The 16870-nt window shown below is 44.3% G+C and overlaps 1 protein-coding gene across 2 annotated transcripts in view; it reads right to left on the minus strand.

Moving 5' to 3' along the window:
* PNPLA7 (patatin like phospholipase domain containing 7) overlaps window positions 1-16870 on the minus strand; it is a 136644-nt gene that overhangs the window by 104450 nt on the left and 15324 nt on the right. For both annotated transcript variants that reach the window (XM_054220302.1, XM_054220301.1), the window contains exons 9-16: window positions 15781-15909; window positions 14331-14411; window positions 13584-13728; window positions 12933-13025; window positions 7798-7898; window positions 6656-6802; window positions 2314-2391; window positions 1262-1467 (exon numbers count right to left, since the gene is read on the minus strand). In XM_054220302.1, the coding sequence (XP_054076277.1) occupies window positions 1262-1467; window positions 2314-2391; window positions 6656-6802; window positions 7798-7898; window positions 12933-13025; window positions 13584-13728; window positions 14331-14411; window positions 15781-15909 (980 nt within the window). The remainder of the gene's footprint in view (window positions 1-1261; window positions 1468-2313; window positions 2392-6655; window positions 6803-7797; window positions 7899-12932; window positions 13026-13583; window positions 13729-14330; window positions 14412-15780; window positions 15910-16870) is intronic.

Genomic DNA, 16870 nt, shown 5'->3' on the forward strand with positions numbered 1-16870 from the left:
CAACAGGAGAAGAAGAAAGAAGGAAAAAGCAGGAGCTTAGAAGAAACAGATCTGATACCGCATGGAACGGCACAAGTGGGGAGCATCTATCAGTAACTAGGTCAAAGCGTTGACATCCACCGCAGAGACTTGGAAAAACCCAGCTAATCACCCGAGCCCACTGCTGAGAACAGCATGTTCAGTTTTACAGCGTACAGCCTTCTGCCTGAGGTGAAAAAAACAAAAAAAAACCAAAACAAAACACCAAAAAAAAGCCCCAATGCCCCACAGAATAAGATTCTGTGGTAGAGTTGATCAGGAATACAAACAAGCAGAATTATGTCGAAAGTAAGAAGCACACAGAAATACACAACGTAATAGCGGCCTAGAAAACACAACCTCAAAACGGCCCACACATAACCCAGGACTGATGGCGGATTCAAGCAGAACCTCCTTGAAAAAGGAGATTAGAAAAGGAAATAGAGGTATTTGACGCAGATTATTTTTAGCGCGTGAACTAATAGTAAGTCTTAACAACAGGATCATGGACTAAATCAAGGGCATTAAGCATTAATATTGGACAACGAGGCTATCCACAGTCATCATATCAGATTTGAGTGTGTGTTTTTTAATTAAGAAATACCTATATCCCTGTTTAAGCATTAAGTCACAAGTCACGCACTACTTCCAAAGTCCAGAAAGGAACCTGCCTTGCAAAAAAATAGTGTCTTGCAGGCTTTATTCTTTGACCTATTCTATTAGTGAGCATTGAAAACCTACAGTTACACCAAGACCAATCATTCATAGCACATCCAACAGCCCGGGCTGTGTTTGGAGACAGAACTGGGGTGGTTGTCCAGCCAAAAGGAATAATGGATCTAAGCGAAAGGGCCTGGCAAAGAAGCACTTAACCCAGCAAAGCACAGGCTCTGGCCAGACTTTCTTAGTTTGGATTGTGAAGTGTATGAGCCTTGGGTCATAAATCACACCTGATTGGGTTAAGTGCTCTATGAACCTGGAACAAAGATACCACCATTTAAAATGACCACGCTCCCTGCATTACCTCTTGCTGGAGATAAAACCATCTGACAGATGGGTCAGAGCTCATCTGGGCGCTTAAAACCCTCGCATAAGCTGTCTGGTTTGTTACAGGACGTATCGTAGCAGTGCTATGCCACACATACATCCACCACTCCCATTCGTTCAAAAGGGCCATAAAAAATTTAAAAAAAAATGAAAAATAAAAAAAAAAAATCCCTATCTGCTTCATGGTGGAACTCACTCATAGAAATGGGACTTGGAAATAGACAGGAAGCTGCAGTCTCGGTTGGCCTTGATGGTGAAAATCAGCGGTTCCCCAGTCAGGACAGCGAGCTGGCCCACGAGCTCTCCGGGATGGGTAATGAAGAGACAGGTGTCCTCCTCCGAGTCTATCTTCCGTTGGTACACGTGAAGCATGCCCGAGACCACAAAGCAAACATTAACATCCTGCAGAAAATGGAAAGAGAGCTCAATAAAATCCCCAAAGGTTTTAAAGGCAATTATCGCAGTGACAGTACTACCATGACCGATTTGTTTTCCAGAAAGCTCCCTACAGTTTTTGAACAATTAGGTGATAAAATGAGACACAATGGTGAATTATTAAAAGCAGGTTATGAATATTTAAAACTAAGCAGCCACAATATTGAAAAACGTGTTTCTCTTTGTATGGTTATGAAAAATGAAGGCTGCATCTGTACGATCTCAAGAAATAACAGCAGAACTGCAAATGGAGATAATGGGGTAATTGCAGCAGCAGGACGAGGGACATCGCAGGTCAGCAGCTTCACTTCAGCACCGTAATTGAAGCCACCCCTCAATTGCTTTGCATAAGCTTGTCTTATTTACACTGTAATACCAGAAATGAATCTCGTTATATCCGAAAGACACTTTGCTATAAACAAACAACACTGGATTTCTGTTGTACGGGGGTAAAAAAAAGAAATACTGTAACTGAGTGCCATCAGGGAAAGGCTGCAGTGCAGGGCACGAGAACGGGCTGTGCGGTCCCCATACCCCCTCAGGAAGGACAGAGGTCCGTTACCCCACACCTTCACATGAAGGTACACGAAAGCCGAAAGGAGACGGGCACTAGCCTTCGGCGCTGGCTCCGATGTGGCTCCATCTGTGCAGAAGGGCTGAGAGCCGGGATTGCTTCACCTCGAGAAGAGAAGGCTTGGGAAGGGTCGGGGGGGATTTGTTATTTATCATCATCATTGTGCATAAAACCTTATGGTTGGAGGAAAGGCTAAGCCAGACTTACGTTCTCTCTGCTCCCAGACGACGCTCACCCACCTGATCTCCTTGCCGCGACAGCACGGTCCCAGCAGTAACCTGATGCAGCGTCACTTTGCCATTCAGCAACAAAGGGTCCTGGAGAAGAAAGGGGCCAGGGGGGGACACAATTTACTTGTCTGTGCACATGTAAAGATCCAAGAATGTGAGAAAGCATTGAAATAAAGCAAATAAGAATAATAATTACTGAAGATGACATCGCAAATACTTGAATCTCTTTAAAATATGGTGCATGATTTTAATATTTCTTTACCCAACAAATGTTTCTTCCAGAAGAAAAAAGGTCTAATACATTTCAATTGCTCAGACTTAGATTCTTAAAGGATTTTATATTTGTCAGTTTTGCCCCCAGACTCTTTTAAGGGTCTGTAATGAAGGGAGACCTATATAAGCTGTCAGTAAAATCATGAAATACGAAGTTGTTTTCAAAGGACAGTGAAGCCAGAAGAGACCGCCTACACCATGGGGGAACTGGACAAGACGATCTACCATTTGTGTTATCTCAGCCCTTCCCTGGTCACACAGCTCAGCTCCGCAGGCGCAGCAGATTTTCATACACGTTGTAGACCAAAAGCTTCCCCAAAGTAATGAGTTTTTGTGTGCGTGCACACGTGGACTGCACAGGAGAGTGGGAATTTTCCTCCCGATGGAAGAGCACGCAGGATGCAAGGGCTGTCCAAGAGCCTGTCCTGGGCTTGGGCTCAACCCCAAACCCTGCCCGTGGGGCAAGGAGCTGATCTGGTTACACGTGCGTCAGCCGACTCCTTCCCAGCTCCGAAGGTGGTCACCACCACAATCTCGGGATAGATACATAACATCACCAGGCATGGAGAGAATTTTCTTGCCTCTCAAAGATCTGTCCACGCAATCTGGTGTCCCACGGACAGTCCCTATCAAGCCCTCGCGCTTCAGGCCACCTTTGCTTCAGCAAAACTTTCACCCAAACCAGCAAATCTTCAAGAGCTCAACGTCTTATTATCATCACCCAAATGGGTAAGGAAAAAAACAGAGGCTCAATTATGTGATTCTTGCTTTACGCTAAAGAGGACAGTGCAGCCCTGGCCCCGAGCATCATCTCTGCGGGGCAAAGGCGGATGCTCCAGTGTCCAGCATTTGGCCACGGGGGCAGAACCGCTAAAAGTGAGAGCTGCAGGCACAGCACGGTACAATTCAGCGCAAGCAGCACAGCAGAATCGGCCCAGAATCATTAACCTTATCACAGCAGGAAAACAACATCACAGAGATGTAAACATTTTATCGTCGTAATTGTTATGCCAGAAAAACCTGGCATAACATTTTCGGTTCGTTTTCAGTTGGGGGGGGTGGGAAAGGAGCAAGCGAAATCATCAGAGTTATTCTTTACACCTACAGCTGATAAAAAGAACAGATTTTCATCAAAAAATAGTTTTATTGAAACCAATCTGTTTCATGGGAACGTAGCCAATGCAAAGAACCTGACAAGCACCTGTCAAAATATTTCAGTTCAGCAATATCAACTCAACTAATTTCTATAATGGTTTTTTTCCTATATTTATACATTTATGGTTGTATAGTATTACCTATACTTAAAGTTTTAACTATGAAAAGTATCTCACAGCAAGAGAATACAATCTCCCTAACGAGCTTGACTTATCAATGTGGGTTTTTTGGCGGCATTAGCTCTAACAGAAATTATTGCAAAGATTTTCTTCACGTCTAAGGCTTCTGAAGCCTCGGAATAGATTGCGCACAAAGCTGCGAAGCCCTCAGCATCGGAGATCTTTAAGACCAGCTTAGACAAAAACCTGCCAGAAATGACTTAGCAATATTTGATTCTGCCTTGGGCATGAGAAGAGACTGAACGACCTCCAAGCAGCCCTTGAAATCCTACTTTTCTGGGCTGTTCCGACCCTGATTAAGCAACAAAGGAGTTGAGGAACAAGATCCCAGGCAAGATCCATCCTGTCTTGTATCTTCTCTCTTGAATGGGCAAGACCACCCCCCCCAAATTCAGCGTGGCACAGTTACACGGTTTGAGCTAAATAACTCCGCACTGATCCCCTCCAGCCACTAGCTCTCAGGAAAAGAAGTCGCTGGCACAACAAAACCCATTTCACAGCGAGATTCTTTGGGTTACTATAACAGATAATAAGGTAGCAGGGGGTTACGATGCAGAAGCAAAAGCACAAACCACTTATAAACAATAAACAAAAGCAGTAATGAACTGGGACAGACAAATTATTTTTTTGTCAAAGGCAGGGACCCAATCCTCTCGTAACTCCCAAGAACGTACGCTCTGCAGCGTTCTTTAACTCTCGTAACGGCAGATAAAGCTGAGAACATGTCAAAGTTGTATGAGAGTGAAAACCATGCATGACGGTGACCCAAGGAATTCAAGTTATTTACAACAAAAGGAAAAAAAGGAAATCTTAATTATGAAGTCAGATACCTAAGGGTTATTTGAAACAATACTGCCTCTCTCCTACCGTAAATCATCCCCTCCTCTCTCTCTCTCTCTCTCTCTCTTTCAGTCTCATGGAAAAAACCACAACGAAACAACCAAAAAACAAACCACCACCATCTGCCATCAAAACGTCTTGATTTTCTTCACACTGATTGGCTGCTCTGAAAAACGACATCTTAAAATGCCTCCAGCCAGCTAAGGAATAAAAGATCTGAGCTAATTTTTTTTTTTTTTTTTTTTTTTTTTTTTTTTAAGAGAAGAGCTTACAGAATTCATTTTCTTCCTTTATGTAAGCAGTACTGAACACAAATATTCTAAACACAATAAGACTTTTCTTCCGTTGCCTGTAGAAGAATCGACTTTTGCTATACCGCACAGAAAAAAATAAAAATTAACGTTGACCTTTAAATGAGATTTCTAGCATTTGGCTGTGGTCCAACAGATTCTTATTTGCTTGTGAAAAACAGAGCTGTTGTAACAACAAAGTTTGAAAAGCCTGCCTTCTTTAATTACTATTTAGATCTTCATGTTAAAAATACTGTGTGTGTATATACACATGAAAAGGTGATGCATTTTAAGGATACTGTTCCAATTCATCTTCAACTCTAATCTGTTTACTTATTAATTATTGAGAAACTTAGTCTATGTTACAAAAAATAAAAAAAAAAAAAAAAAAGGTGCTGTAGTGGGTAGTGATCTTGGAATTTTGGCTCGTGAGCCAATACGTCTGAGAAGGAAGACATCGGCTGTATATTGGATACAAACTTGTGTCACAAGCGGAGCCTGAGGCCAGTCCTACCGAGAACAGAAGGCGGAACAGAACAGATGAAAGCACCTAGTCCTACATTACCCTATCTGTAACGAGAACTGCTTCTAAAATAGTCTGTAGCCTTTTCAGGAGGATATAAACGCCTGAAAAACCTGAAAACTAACGTAACAAGCTACGTCCCCTGCGGACTCACAGACAGTTCCGCACCCTTAGTCAATGCAGCGACAACACAGGGTGGGATGTGCAGCCTCTCCGCTGGCAGCTGAAAGATCACGACCAAGGTTTTGAAGGTGCAAGGGGAATAATGCGGAAGTCAGCAGGGAATGTTAAAATCCAAGAGTAAAATCCTTTCATTTCTAGCAAGCGCCGTTTGGCGAGAGCTCTTACAGCCGAGGCGGAGGAGGCAGCAGCCGTGCCCAGCCCTCTGGCAGCGGTGACAGGCTCAAGTTCGTGAAACACACGCTGTAATAAAACCAGGATATCTGTGAGCGATACAGACAGGTGTACGATTTTCCCAGATTGTCCGATAGCTGCACGGACAGCCACACCTCTGTAAGGAAATGCAGCTGGAATTCATAGGAACGATGAAAACAAACATTTTCATTCCTTCTCACGACGCGAAGGTGCGAAGCAGGAGCCGCGCTCAGCAAGGACTGCGAGGGCACCCGGCAGTCACCTCGGAACGGGCACACGCAGTCAGTCACTCAGCTGTGAGATGCGCTCAGGGCCAAGGGCCAAACACAGAGAGTCCATCCCAAAAACCAACGAGGCGCTCGGATGCTACGCCAACAGGGGGAACAGATTCAGCAATCGCCTGAACAACTTTACGTAACTTCTTCACATAGTACGCGAGAGCACGAAATTACAAGGCGGCAGAAATTTCACGTTTAATTCTCCCATGGAAAGACGTGTACACAGCGAGAAAAAGATTCAAGCAGTGCATTTCAGTATGGTCTTTTCAAAGGGCAGAATAATTCAGATTTATTTCAGTCCCGCTATTAACTTCAAGTGCCTAGAGAATAAAACATTCAGCTAGTCTACACTGTGCTAGGGAGGCAATTTACTTTTTAGTGCCCGGCAGAATGAGACGAAAAGCAAAACCAAAGCCATTTCTTCCTGCAATCACTTACGTCAAGTTTCATCAAGGTGGAAAGGTCTTTCTTTGCTGCTTCGACGATGGCATCAACATGTTTGCTACTGCAGGAATCCTGCGCAGCACTGTAATGGAAAACTGCTGAAGGAGTTTCTGTCACCGTCACAGTCTTCTTCAGTATGGACTGCAAAGAGCAGATACACAAGTATTGGGTTAGACATTAGAATTGGCACCCGCCCAGCACAAACTCGCCGTATCGTTTGTGTTCTCCATCCACCACAACTGGTGGCCTGGAGAAAAGAAAAAAAAAAAAAAAAAAAAAGGCTAGGTTTCCAAAAAAACAACAGCTTGCTAACTTCATTATCCTCGTACTTTTCTGCAAAGTTTGACACTCAAGTCAAACAAAGTTACTCATCACAGCTTGCGAAAGGGAAGAACAAGAGACTTTCCAGAAAGTGGGCAGCTGCCAGCTTGACAGAACTAAACCTCGATCAACACTGTATACAAAGATGGAGGGAAAGATAAAATGTCCATCAAGGTCACACTGAGCCACAGTTTCTCTCCGAATTTTGGGTTGCAGTTGTATAATTCAAGAGCCTTTTTGTGCTCTTAACGTCCAGGTCAGTATTCATAAAAAGCAGACCACAAAAAGAAAATCAGATTTATAAAACGTGACTGAAAACCTACAGGAATCACGGGCTGATACAAGTTTGTAATTCCTTGCTGCAAAGTAGTTCTCACAAAACACGGTCTGAGAAATTTACCTTTCCAAATAATCCTTTTCAAGAGACAGAGGAAGGCAATACCTGGAATGGAGACGCTGCAGCAGGGCTTTCCCATTCCCTGCCAAGGGAATCTCCACAGAATTTCAAGATCTGCACTGAAAAGCCTGAACACTCACCAAAAAATCAACTGAAACAGCTGTAAGTTAAAAGACACCGATACAAGACCACCAAATACCGCAACTCGTGCGGAGCTGCAAGGGCAGCGTTTCCAAGTCAGGGAGAAGAGACGTACAAGCCGGAGGGAGCGAGGCTGGGAGGGAGCCCCGCGCCGGTGCCCGCGCAGGACCAGACCCAGAATCACAGAATGGTCGGGGCTGGAAGGGACCTCTGGAGATCACCCAGTCCAAGCCCCTGCCAGAGCAGGGTCACCCAGAGCAGGTGAACCCAGACCCACCTTGCCCACCACAGGAGCGCTGGCCGCCTCCTCCGAGCCGAAGTGCACCCGGGCTCTGTCGTACGCCATGCCCATGTCTGACTTTGCGCTGCTGGAGTTATCTACGAGCAATATAAAAACCATTTGTTTAAGCACCTCCGTTATTGCAGTTTCTCAAAAATAGCAGACAGCCCATGAAGTCGAGCAACTTTTTGCTTGTTTGTTCGTTTCTGGAGCTGAGGATAAAATAGAAAGCAGCATCCTCATATTCTTATTTATTCCCTACTTCATTTTGACCTGGAAGATCTGATGGGAACTTTACATCTTCTCATCTGAGCTCGTATCCTAACGTGTTCCAGAATTCCCACATCCGAATCCCATACAGAGAACAATTATTATTTTGGAGTCGACAAAACAGAGTCATTCAGATCAAAGGTTATCAGGAAGGGGCAAGTCCACCAAACAGATTTTCCTCATTGTTTGCAGGAAATGAGTCTTAGTAACCTTTGGTTAACCTCGGTTAACCTTATTAACCAAATCAAAGAAGTTTTTTTGTTCCTGATATGTTGCAGGAGCTTTCATAAGGAGAATATTATGATCAGCAACTTCTTAAAAGTCTCTCCATAGAAAGCATCCTCCCTCCAATGCCAAAAATAATTTCAGACCTTTTCTACAACTTGTCCAAATTTTCAGTGCACGTCATGTGCCGAGAGATACGTAAGGAATTCCCTTACGGCTCTCATTTATTTAATTCATGAATTTGAAGTCACTAACAACGTCTATTCCCTACTTCCCAATTTTAATACATCTTAATTATATTATATTAGCTCCTTGGCTGTCCCGTCCACCTTCCAGGAACTTCTCCGAGATAATCAATAACGCAACCCTAACTGGGAAAGGCTTCAGTAATTACCTAGGATGGGACACCCACATACCTGCCTGACGATTTACAGGAGAGTTTAAGAATCATGCAAGGATTGCAATTTCCTTTAACAAATAAACCTATAATAATTCCTATCATATTTCTATGCCTCATATACGTCAAAAATACACTGCGATCAGAAAAGTTTAACTTTTCTCCCTTACGCCTTTTTCCTTCTGTTACTACATTGTTCTTATACTTTTGCTTTTTTTAAATACAAACTGCTGCTCAAAAATAGGATAGGCCCTTAGGAAAAGCAACTGTCTTTGCTGACTGTTGAATGGGGTTCAAATTTCTGAATTTTCAATTTCTCCCCCGTCCCCTCTCTACGCACGCACACTGGAGTTTGCCTAGAATTTCCCCGATCTTTGAAAAGTTAGCTTTTGGAAGCATGGAGCTGCCCTGTATTTACACCCTTGTTACATACACGTGAAAAATATTACCCTCCCATGAACAGCTGTCTATAAATTTAATTTTAAAAATACAATTATTTCATTTCTGAAGGAGCTTGGCTCCTATCTCCACCCCAGCTAGGACAAGGAGAGAATCCGACTGTTGCAACGATTCAGATCCACCTCAGAGTACTCTCTGCCACGTTATCTACAAATGCGAGCAAATCTTTGCACGGAGTAAATCCACATCTGCCACTGGGGTCACAACATCATTTAACGAGCGGCCTCCAGCCAAGAAAGCCAGCAAGTTGCCCCAAAGATTGTCATCAGCAAAACATACAAGCCGTAAGACACACACCAAAGAGCTGTTGATGCTACTACCCCAATTTCATACACACTGCAGCACTAAAGACCCTAAATTAGTTATAAACAAAAAAAAAAGCTGGGCCCGTAGAACTAGCAGCACGGAGCTCCATATGGGCTGATTTGACTCCCCGTCAATTACACTGCCCCCCAAATCACAGTGTCAGCGTAATTACTGAGCCCCCGTACACCAAGTGCATTTGAAATCTAAACACACGCTTCTCAGGTTCAACCTAAATAATCTGATAATGGGCATGTAGGCACGAAAAGCATCCTCTACATAGCTTTGCGTATTAAAAAAAAAAATAATCAGAGAGAGGAAAAAGAGGAGGCATTCTAAGAGTGAAAGCTTATGTCTACTAGACTTCTATTCAAAGTAGAAGTCTTCATCTCAGTCACAGATATAAGCTTCCCACACAGTGATTAATTAAACTGTCTTGTTGCTCAAATGGGAGTTAGAAAGGATCCAGCAGAACGAGCTTTAACGAGAACTGTTGAGTCAAAAGAACAGAAGGCAGTGGGAAACCGGGGAGCGGAACGCAGTCCTGTGCGATGAGCACACGCTCGCCGGCATCCCACACGCTGCTGGGGTGGAAGTGGCTGCACAAGCAGTGGCAGGTGACAGGGTCCCCGCAGCCTTTCCCCTTCCAAGCGCTCACCGAAATACCCGCTCTTCCTAACGCGGGTTCCTGTTAGAACGCATCCTTCCAACGCGCCTGTCTGGATGGCTTCAGTTTTGAAGAGGGAAAAGCAAAAAAACCACCCAAACCAACCAATAAAAGATAATTTTTTTTAAGGTTAAATAGCAGTCAAGTTGGGAATATTTATTTCCAAGAACAATAAAACCGATGAAGTTATCGCATACAAGAGCTCCCATTGTTTTATATCATTTATCTAATTCTTGTGCCCAGATACTCCACGTGGCCTCATTACCCCTCCATGAAGTACCCTAATGTGAAGGGTTATGGTACCTAAAGAGCAGCCCGGCAGGAGCTGAGGGGACCCTATTTCACCACTTACTGCCCTCACCTACACAGTGGCCACATTTCAAGCTAGATAACGACACAAAAACCAGAAGAACCAGTTCACACCCCAACCCCAGAGGCAACTGAGGCAAGAATGTTTTCCCCAAAGTAATTTTTAGCAGTTTTTGTTAATTCAAATCAGCCAAGCAAATCAAACAGATGCTGAGATAATGGCACCTGTATGACTCTAATAACAGACAGTTCTCACTTCGCTGGATCAATAATCGTCATAATCAATATTCCCATGGAGTCTGAACACACATTATGGGAAAGGAATAGAATCTGGAGGAAGATCTTGATCTTTTCATTACAGACCTCAAGATACTTTCCGTGCAAGATAAAGAGTGACTGTAACCTCAGTGCAGTGAGCAGAAATCAGCTCTGTTAACGGAGGCAAATCATAATTACCCAATTAGATACACTCTTCTGTCAGTAAAAATTAATTTGCTCTCTCTGCTGAGCTCTGTGTACCCTGATATAACTCTTATGACACATAAAAGGAGAAAGGAAGGACAAATGGAGTATTTGATGGAGTATCGCATCCAGCTCTGGAGCCCTCAGCACAAGAAGGACATGGACCTGTTGGAGCGGGGCCAGAGGAGGCCACAAAGGTGATCCGAGGGCTGGAGCCCCTCTGCTGTGAGGACAGGCTGAGAGAGCTGGGGGGGTTCAGCCTGGAGAAGAGAAGGCTCCGGGGAGACCTTAGAGCCCCTTCCAGTCCCTCAAGGGGGCCTACAGGAAGGATGGGGAGGGACTCTGGATCAGGGAGTGTAATGACAGGACATGGGGTTTCAAACTGGAAGAGGGGAGATTTAGATGAGATCTCGGGAAGAAATTCTTGGCTGTGAGGGTGGTGAGCCCCTGGCCCAGGTTGCCCAGAGAAGCTGTGGCTGCCCCATCCCTGGAGGGGTTCAAGGCCAGGTTGGACGGGGCTTGGAGCAACCTGGGCTGGTGGGAGGTGTCCCTGCCCAGGGCAGGGGGTGGCACTGGGTGGGCGTTAAGGTCCCTTCCAACCCGAACCATTCTGTGATTCTATGAAACGGACAGATCCACTGTTAAGTACACAGGGATCCTTCCACACGAAAGCTTCTGGGAACAGGCACGGGCTCTGCCCTAAAGCGCCAGGGCTGCTGGGGCAGATCTCACCGAGCTGCTGCATCCACCACGGGCAAGCGGCTGCGCTCAGAGGCTCAAGTGAGCACCACCAAATCAGGTCTGCTGGTACATTTTATAATGCACAGTGCAAAACAACCTAATACACAGGAAAATAAAGCCAAGACTTCCATGGGTCAGTTCAATATTTTCCCTTAATTTGTTTCTCTAGTTCAGAAAGATGATCTACTCATCACTAGCCAAAATACGATTTCTTTGCCACATGCATCCCTCTGGACAGTAACGTGGGAGGTATGAAAAGCTGTAACTGGGACGTTGTATAGCAGGAATTGAAGAGGAAGTGAATCAGCTCTCTCTTGTTAGAAATTAAGCAACTACCCATTCTTCTCTTCTGTACGTACCACCAGCTTAACTTGATAGCACCAAGCATTAGAAACCTTACAGTGGGGGAAGGCCTCAGCGCTAAAGGCCCCCTCAGCCTGTCTCCATCCTCCCTCCCTCCTCCCTACTCTCTAACCCCTCACAGTGTGTTCTGATCTCCCAAACCATGTAAGACTCAATGTAAGCAGTATGTGTGTCTTCTCATGTATCCAGGGTACCTTTATTCCACTGACCAAACTTTATGTGACTTCTCTGTTAACAATATCTCCATAATGACTACAGTATCCGAGCGTGACCTCACAACTCCCTCGAGATGGTTACTTTGGTATTCAGCTAACAAAGACAGATGCCTTCTGTGATTCACCCAAGAACTCCTGGTTTCTCCAACTTGGACATGAAGCTGACATCAACAGCCGGCTCAGAGGAAGATGTCTACAGTGCAGGTGACTGAAGTTCACCGAAATGCATGCTGCGGCATCAAAACAGCTCAGCCTTATAAATGTTTCATCAGAGCATTCAATGATAAATCACCTTTATTACCCACTCAGAAAACATTCCTCTAAAAGCAACAAAGCCATGTAACGTGCTCTTTGGAACAATCAGCCAAGCAAAAAATCGTGTGTCATCTTTTGCATGACAGATGACAGCATATCATCATAACTCACTTTGTTTCAGTTATATCAATTAATAAAGCTTTTCATTTGCAAGTCTCTCAGTAGCCAAATTACCGTACTGTTCCCCATGGCTAATAAAGACAGCAAGGGAACGCTCTCTTAGATAATAGTCCATTTGTTACTTCAGAAAATAAATTTTTCACAAATGAGTTAGGAAGCAGCACTACTGCAAGATGGTTATCTAACATAAACAGGAAGATTATCAAACCCAGTGCTCCAGAGAGCATGTGTCTTCCCCTACACGATTAGACACACATTTCCCACAATTTTGCCAGGCACCACTTACTGGAAGCCTCCACAGACCCTGCGCAGGGAGGTGAAGAAAGGCTTCTTCTGAAAACAGGCTCAGAGTTTTCTGTACCAGAAACCTTCAACGTATCTGAAATTTGGAAACAAAAGTTACACAAATGTAAACACACGGTACTCCCTAATAAAATAAACTTTCATTAGCTACACACTCTTAAAACTTAAAGCCTATGTTAAAGGTTTCGAAACACCAATGTTAAACTCTGTTTAGACCTGCTTCCTGCTTACAATATAATTTAAAAAAAAAAAAAAAAATCAGGTTCAGAAACAAAATTCAACTCAATCTATTTTCCTAGGTTCAGCTTGCATACCGACACCTCAACCCAAAAGCCTACACATACCTAGCAACTCTTCTGCTAGCACCTAGAGCACCGAATTTCCACAGCTCCTCCTGTGAAGTCGACATTAGGACCCACTTTTTTCCCCCCTTTCCCTCACCCCTTGATATCATTAACACCACAGTAATAATTCCCTATTAAAGCTAAAGACTATCCAAAAACTTCAGATCTGAAACTGATTTAAGATAAACCCAAACTACTCTAATTAAAAAAAAAAAAAATCATCTGAAGAATAACACAACAATTAAAGAATGTCACAAAGGACAGTTACTGCACATTTCCAGAAACATTACCTATTTCCAGTGCTTCCCCAGCCTTTTCAAGCTTTTCTCCGCGATCTTCCTCTGACACATTAGACACTTGTCTTTTCACCGCTTTGCTGGAACTTCCTCCAGATGTGACACTTGCCACAGAGGTGAGCGGGATGGCTTGGCTCTGCTGCACGCAGCAAGGTGAAGAGGCAAACATAAACCATGCACCCACACACGTTAAACAGGACAGGACCCTGCATCGACCCCTGGGGTGCTTCTCCCACCCGCGATGATCAAAGACTATCGAGGGTGGCCTTGCAGTGACACCTGCCAGCTCCCTCAGCACTCCCAGGTGCATCCCATCATGGCCCATGGACTTATGTACGTCCAGTTTGCCTAAGCGCTCCCTGACCTGGTCCTCTTCTAGCAAGGGCACATCCTCCTTTGAGCTGTTACAGGTAGAAGTGACTCCGGATCATTACCGTGTCAGGATTTGCTGAAACACACTGATGTACGCGCAGAGTGATGTGCAGACACCAGTGTGAAGTGATGCACTTCTGCAAACTCTTGAAATTTAAGCTTGTCTTCCCCCCACCCCCATTCCCCAGGCATCAGCGTAGGCTGGATTTTATGGGCTGGTTAGAGCAAGCACCCTACTTCTCAAGTACTGTCATTATTAAATTAATATGTAACGCTTGATTTACGATCTTCTGAAAAAAGGCAAACCTCTCTGTGCCAAGACGCAGACAGGCTGCAGAGGAAGAGCAGATAAAACGTCTCCAAACTTACACAGTTGAAGAGCTCAGTCGTCAGACCAAGGTAGTTGTGCAAAGCGAGGAACGTCACCCTCTGCAGCCTTACCATGATGATCTAGAAGTGGGAAATCAAAAAGCGACAGGAATGGATTTAGCATTCTCCCACACTCGTTCTTGCATGTAGATACAGCTACGTACCAGAGTACCTGAAAGCGCTTTATAAAACACAGTCTGTACCCTAAGCTGAAATTCCTTCTTAGCAGTCGATAAATTGAGGCAAAGACAGATTCAAGTGATTTACCCAAGACTTCACAATCATTTGACGGCACAAGAATCCAAAGCCTTCCTCCCAAACACCAAATAATGCTTTTTGTTTTCTGTAAACATTATTAATAAACATGCCTTGAAATAAATGCATTTGCTTCCATTTTTTCCCCCCTCATTAAAAAAAAAAAACTATTCCAGCTTTCCGCATACAGAGCCTGTGCTACTGCCCTACAGACACTCGAACACAGGACATCGCTGCCACCTCACCTTCCTCTGCCCTGCCAGCTTAGTCCCACTCTTAAACCACCATCTTTTTTGTATCGGCGCTCACAGAGCAAATTAAAATGGTGTAATGATCTGTTCTCCTCAGCCATCAGCGATAGGAGGTTCATGTGTCACTCATAAATCATCCAGATACCAGAAGAGTTTGCAAGGGCAAAAAGATTTAGAAGCGACACTAAAACAAAAGGACAGCCCTGAACGGCTGACTGGGGCACGTGCACCCGTCTGACTGTTGTACCCGCGGGACAACGCGCCCCTTGGCAAACTCTCCAAACTGAAATCATTAATACACCAGTCCCTGCACCAGCTTCCACTTGCAGGATGTACAAGACTTGGAAATTGTCTGAGCTCCTGCAAAGCGAAGGAAGGTGAGCTGAAAGCTAACACAGGGCACAGCTCTTTCCTCAGGCACTGGCAGCTGCTTCTGAAGCAGAAATTCACACATCGGTCTGGATTTTGTTAATTTTGCAAAGCATCACCCCTCGACAGCCAGCTTCCGGGGGTACATCAGTCCTGTTTCAGAAGACGCGACAGTCCCATCCACACTAAGCCGTTCTGAAGCCTTGTTGGTGCTTAACCACGATGCAGAGCCCAGGCCAGCACATTCGACTCCACCAGGACCAAAGAGCTTGCAGTGCAGGACAGGCTCCTGCGAGAGCCTGCCGCAGGCAGAAACTCATTCAACGTGTGTGTGTATACAGATATATATATGAATTATTCCTTCCTGTACGTGATTAGCGCCGAGATCATTAAGCCTAGGATTCTAAGAGCGAGAGGAACAGCAGAACTATTCCAAATCTTGGAAAGAAGCTACACTGAGCAGTTCCATATCTGCAACAGGACCGTGAGCTTGCTGAACTTCAAAATGCCTTCTTTGTAACTTCGAAATTACAGCAATTTCCCCTCCCCAAATTCCACTTAACAGCAAAGCTTACCTGTACCACTCTAACAAGAGTTTCAGGGTATTTCTGGAAGACGTCTTGAAAGGCACTTGCTGGAAGTCGCAGTATAGTGGAGGGAACGGCTGCTCGGGCTGAGACCGTTTTATAAGGAGCAGGGTGACCCTAACAGAAAGTTTTGGAGACAGAAGGTTAATCCACCGATTACCTGACCCAATTCCTCCCCATCGCTTCCCAAATTTCTCCTTTGATATTGTATATGCTTGACAGCCATCATCTGACCACAAAAAGCCTTGAACTTCTGCTCGGTGACCTAGGGGCGGTGTAATGAGGGCGGCGTGGTCAGGGGAATCCACACCGGCAACTTCCCCGGCATTAAACAGAGACCCAGGGAGAGAAACAAGAGCTACAGGAAGGGCTATCAGGTTAAGGGGACTGGCTGCTCTGTCGGCTCTGTTACAGTTTTATTACAAAGCCAAACTACAGAAGTATTTCAACTTCCAGCTATTCAAGACTGCAGAGAAAAGAGGTCTCGTTGACTTTATCTGTACCAACAACCAAGCTATTTGCTGCAGTAACAATCACAGACTCATACAATCAGCAAAAAATATTAAAAAAAATGGTATGGTAATTACATACATAATGAAATAAGCAAAAACCCAGCCAGATTTCTTGTGTTCTAAGGTAGATAGATAGATCTCTTCATATATACAGATGAAATTGTCCAAATGACAAAACCAAACAGCTTATCTTTACTTGAGATAAACTGGGTCTAGACCACCCAGAGTCGCCCGAAGAACAGACGAAGAATTAACAAACCAGTGAAAGATAAAACTCTAAGTGGGTAGAATACAGAGATTTTTACCCTGGAAGGCAAGCCTCTGGTTTAGGATTTTCCCCCCTTGAATCAAAATATATTTTAACAAAGAACTACTGCCAAACACTCGCATAAAAAACTCCAGGCAACACCCCTTCTACTCCATTAGTAAATGCTGAAAAGAATACCTATAAGTCATTAATTCATTTACAATACAAGAAAAACTGATTTATCCAATATCTCTAAGATAAAAGGAGTCCTTTTGTGTTACGGAGCAGGAGCTAAGGAAGAAATGGAGTTTCTACTTCA

This window comes from Rissa tridactyla, chromosome 14 (assembly GCF_028500815.1).
Source record: "Rissa tridactyla isolate bRisTri1 chromosome 14, bRisTri1.patW.cur.20221130, whole genome shotgun sequence".
Taxonomy (NCBI): domain Eukaryota; kingdom Metazoa; phylum Chordata; class Aves; order Charadriiformes; family Laridae; genus Rissa; species Rissa tridactyla.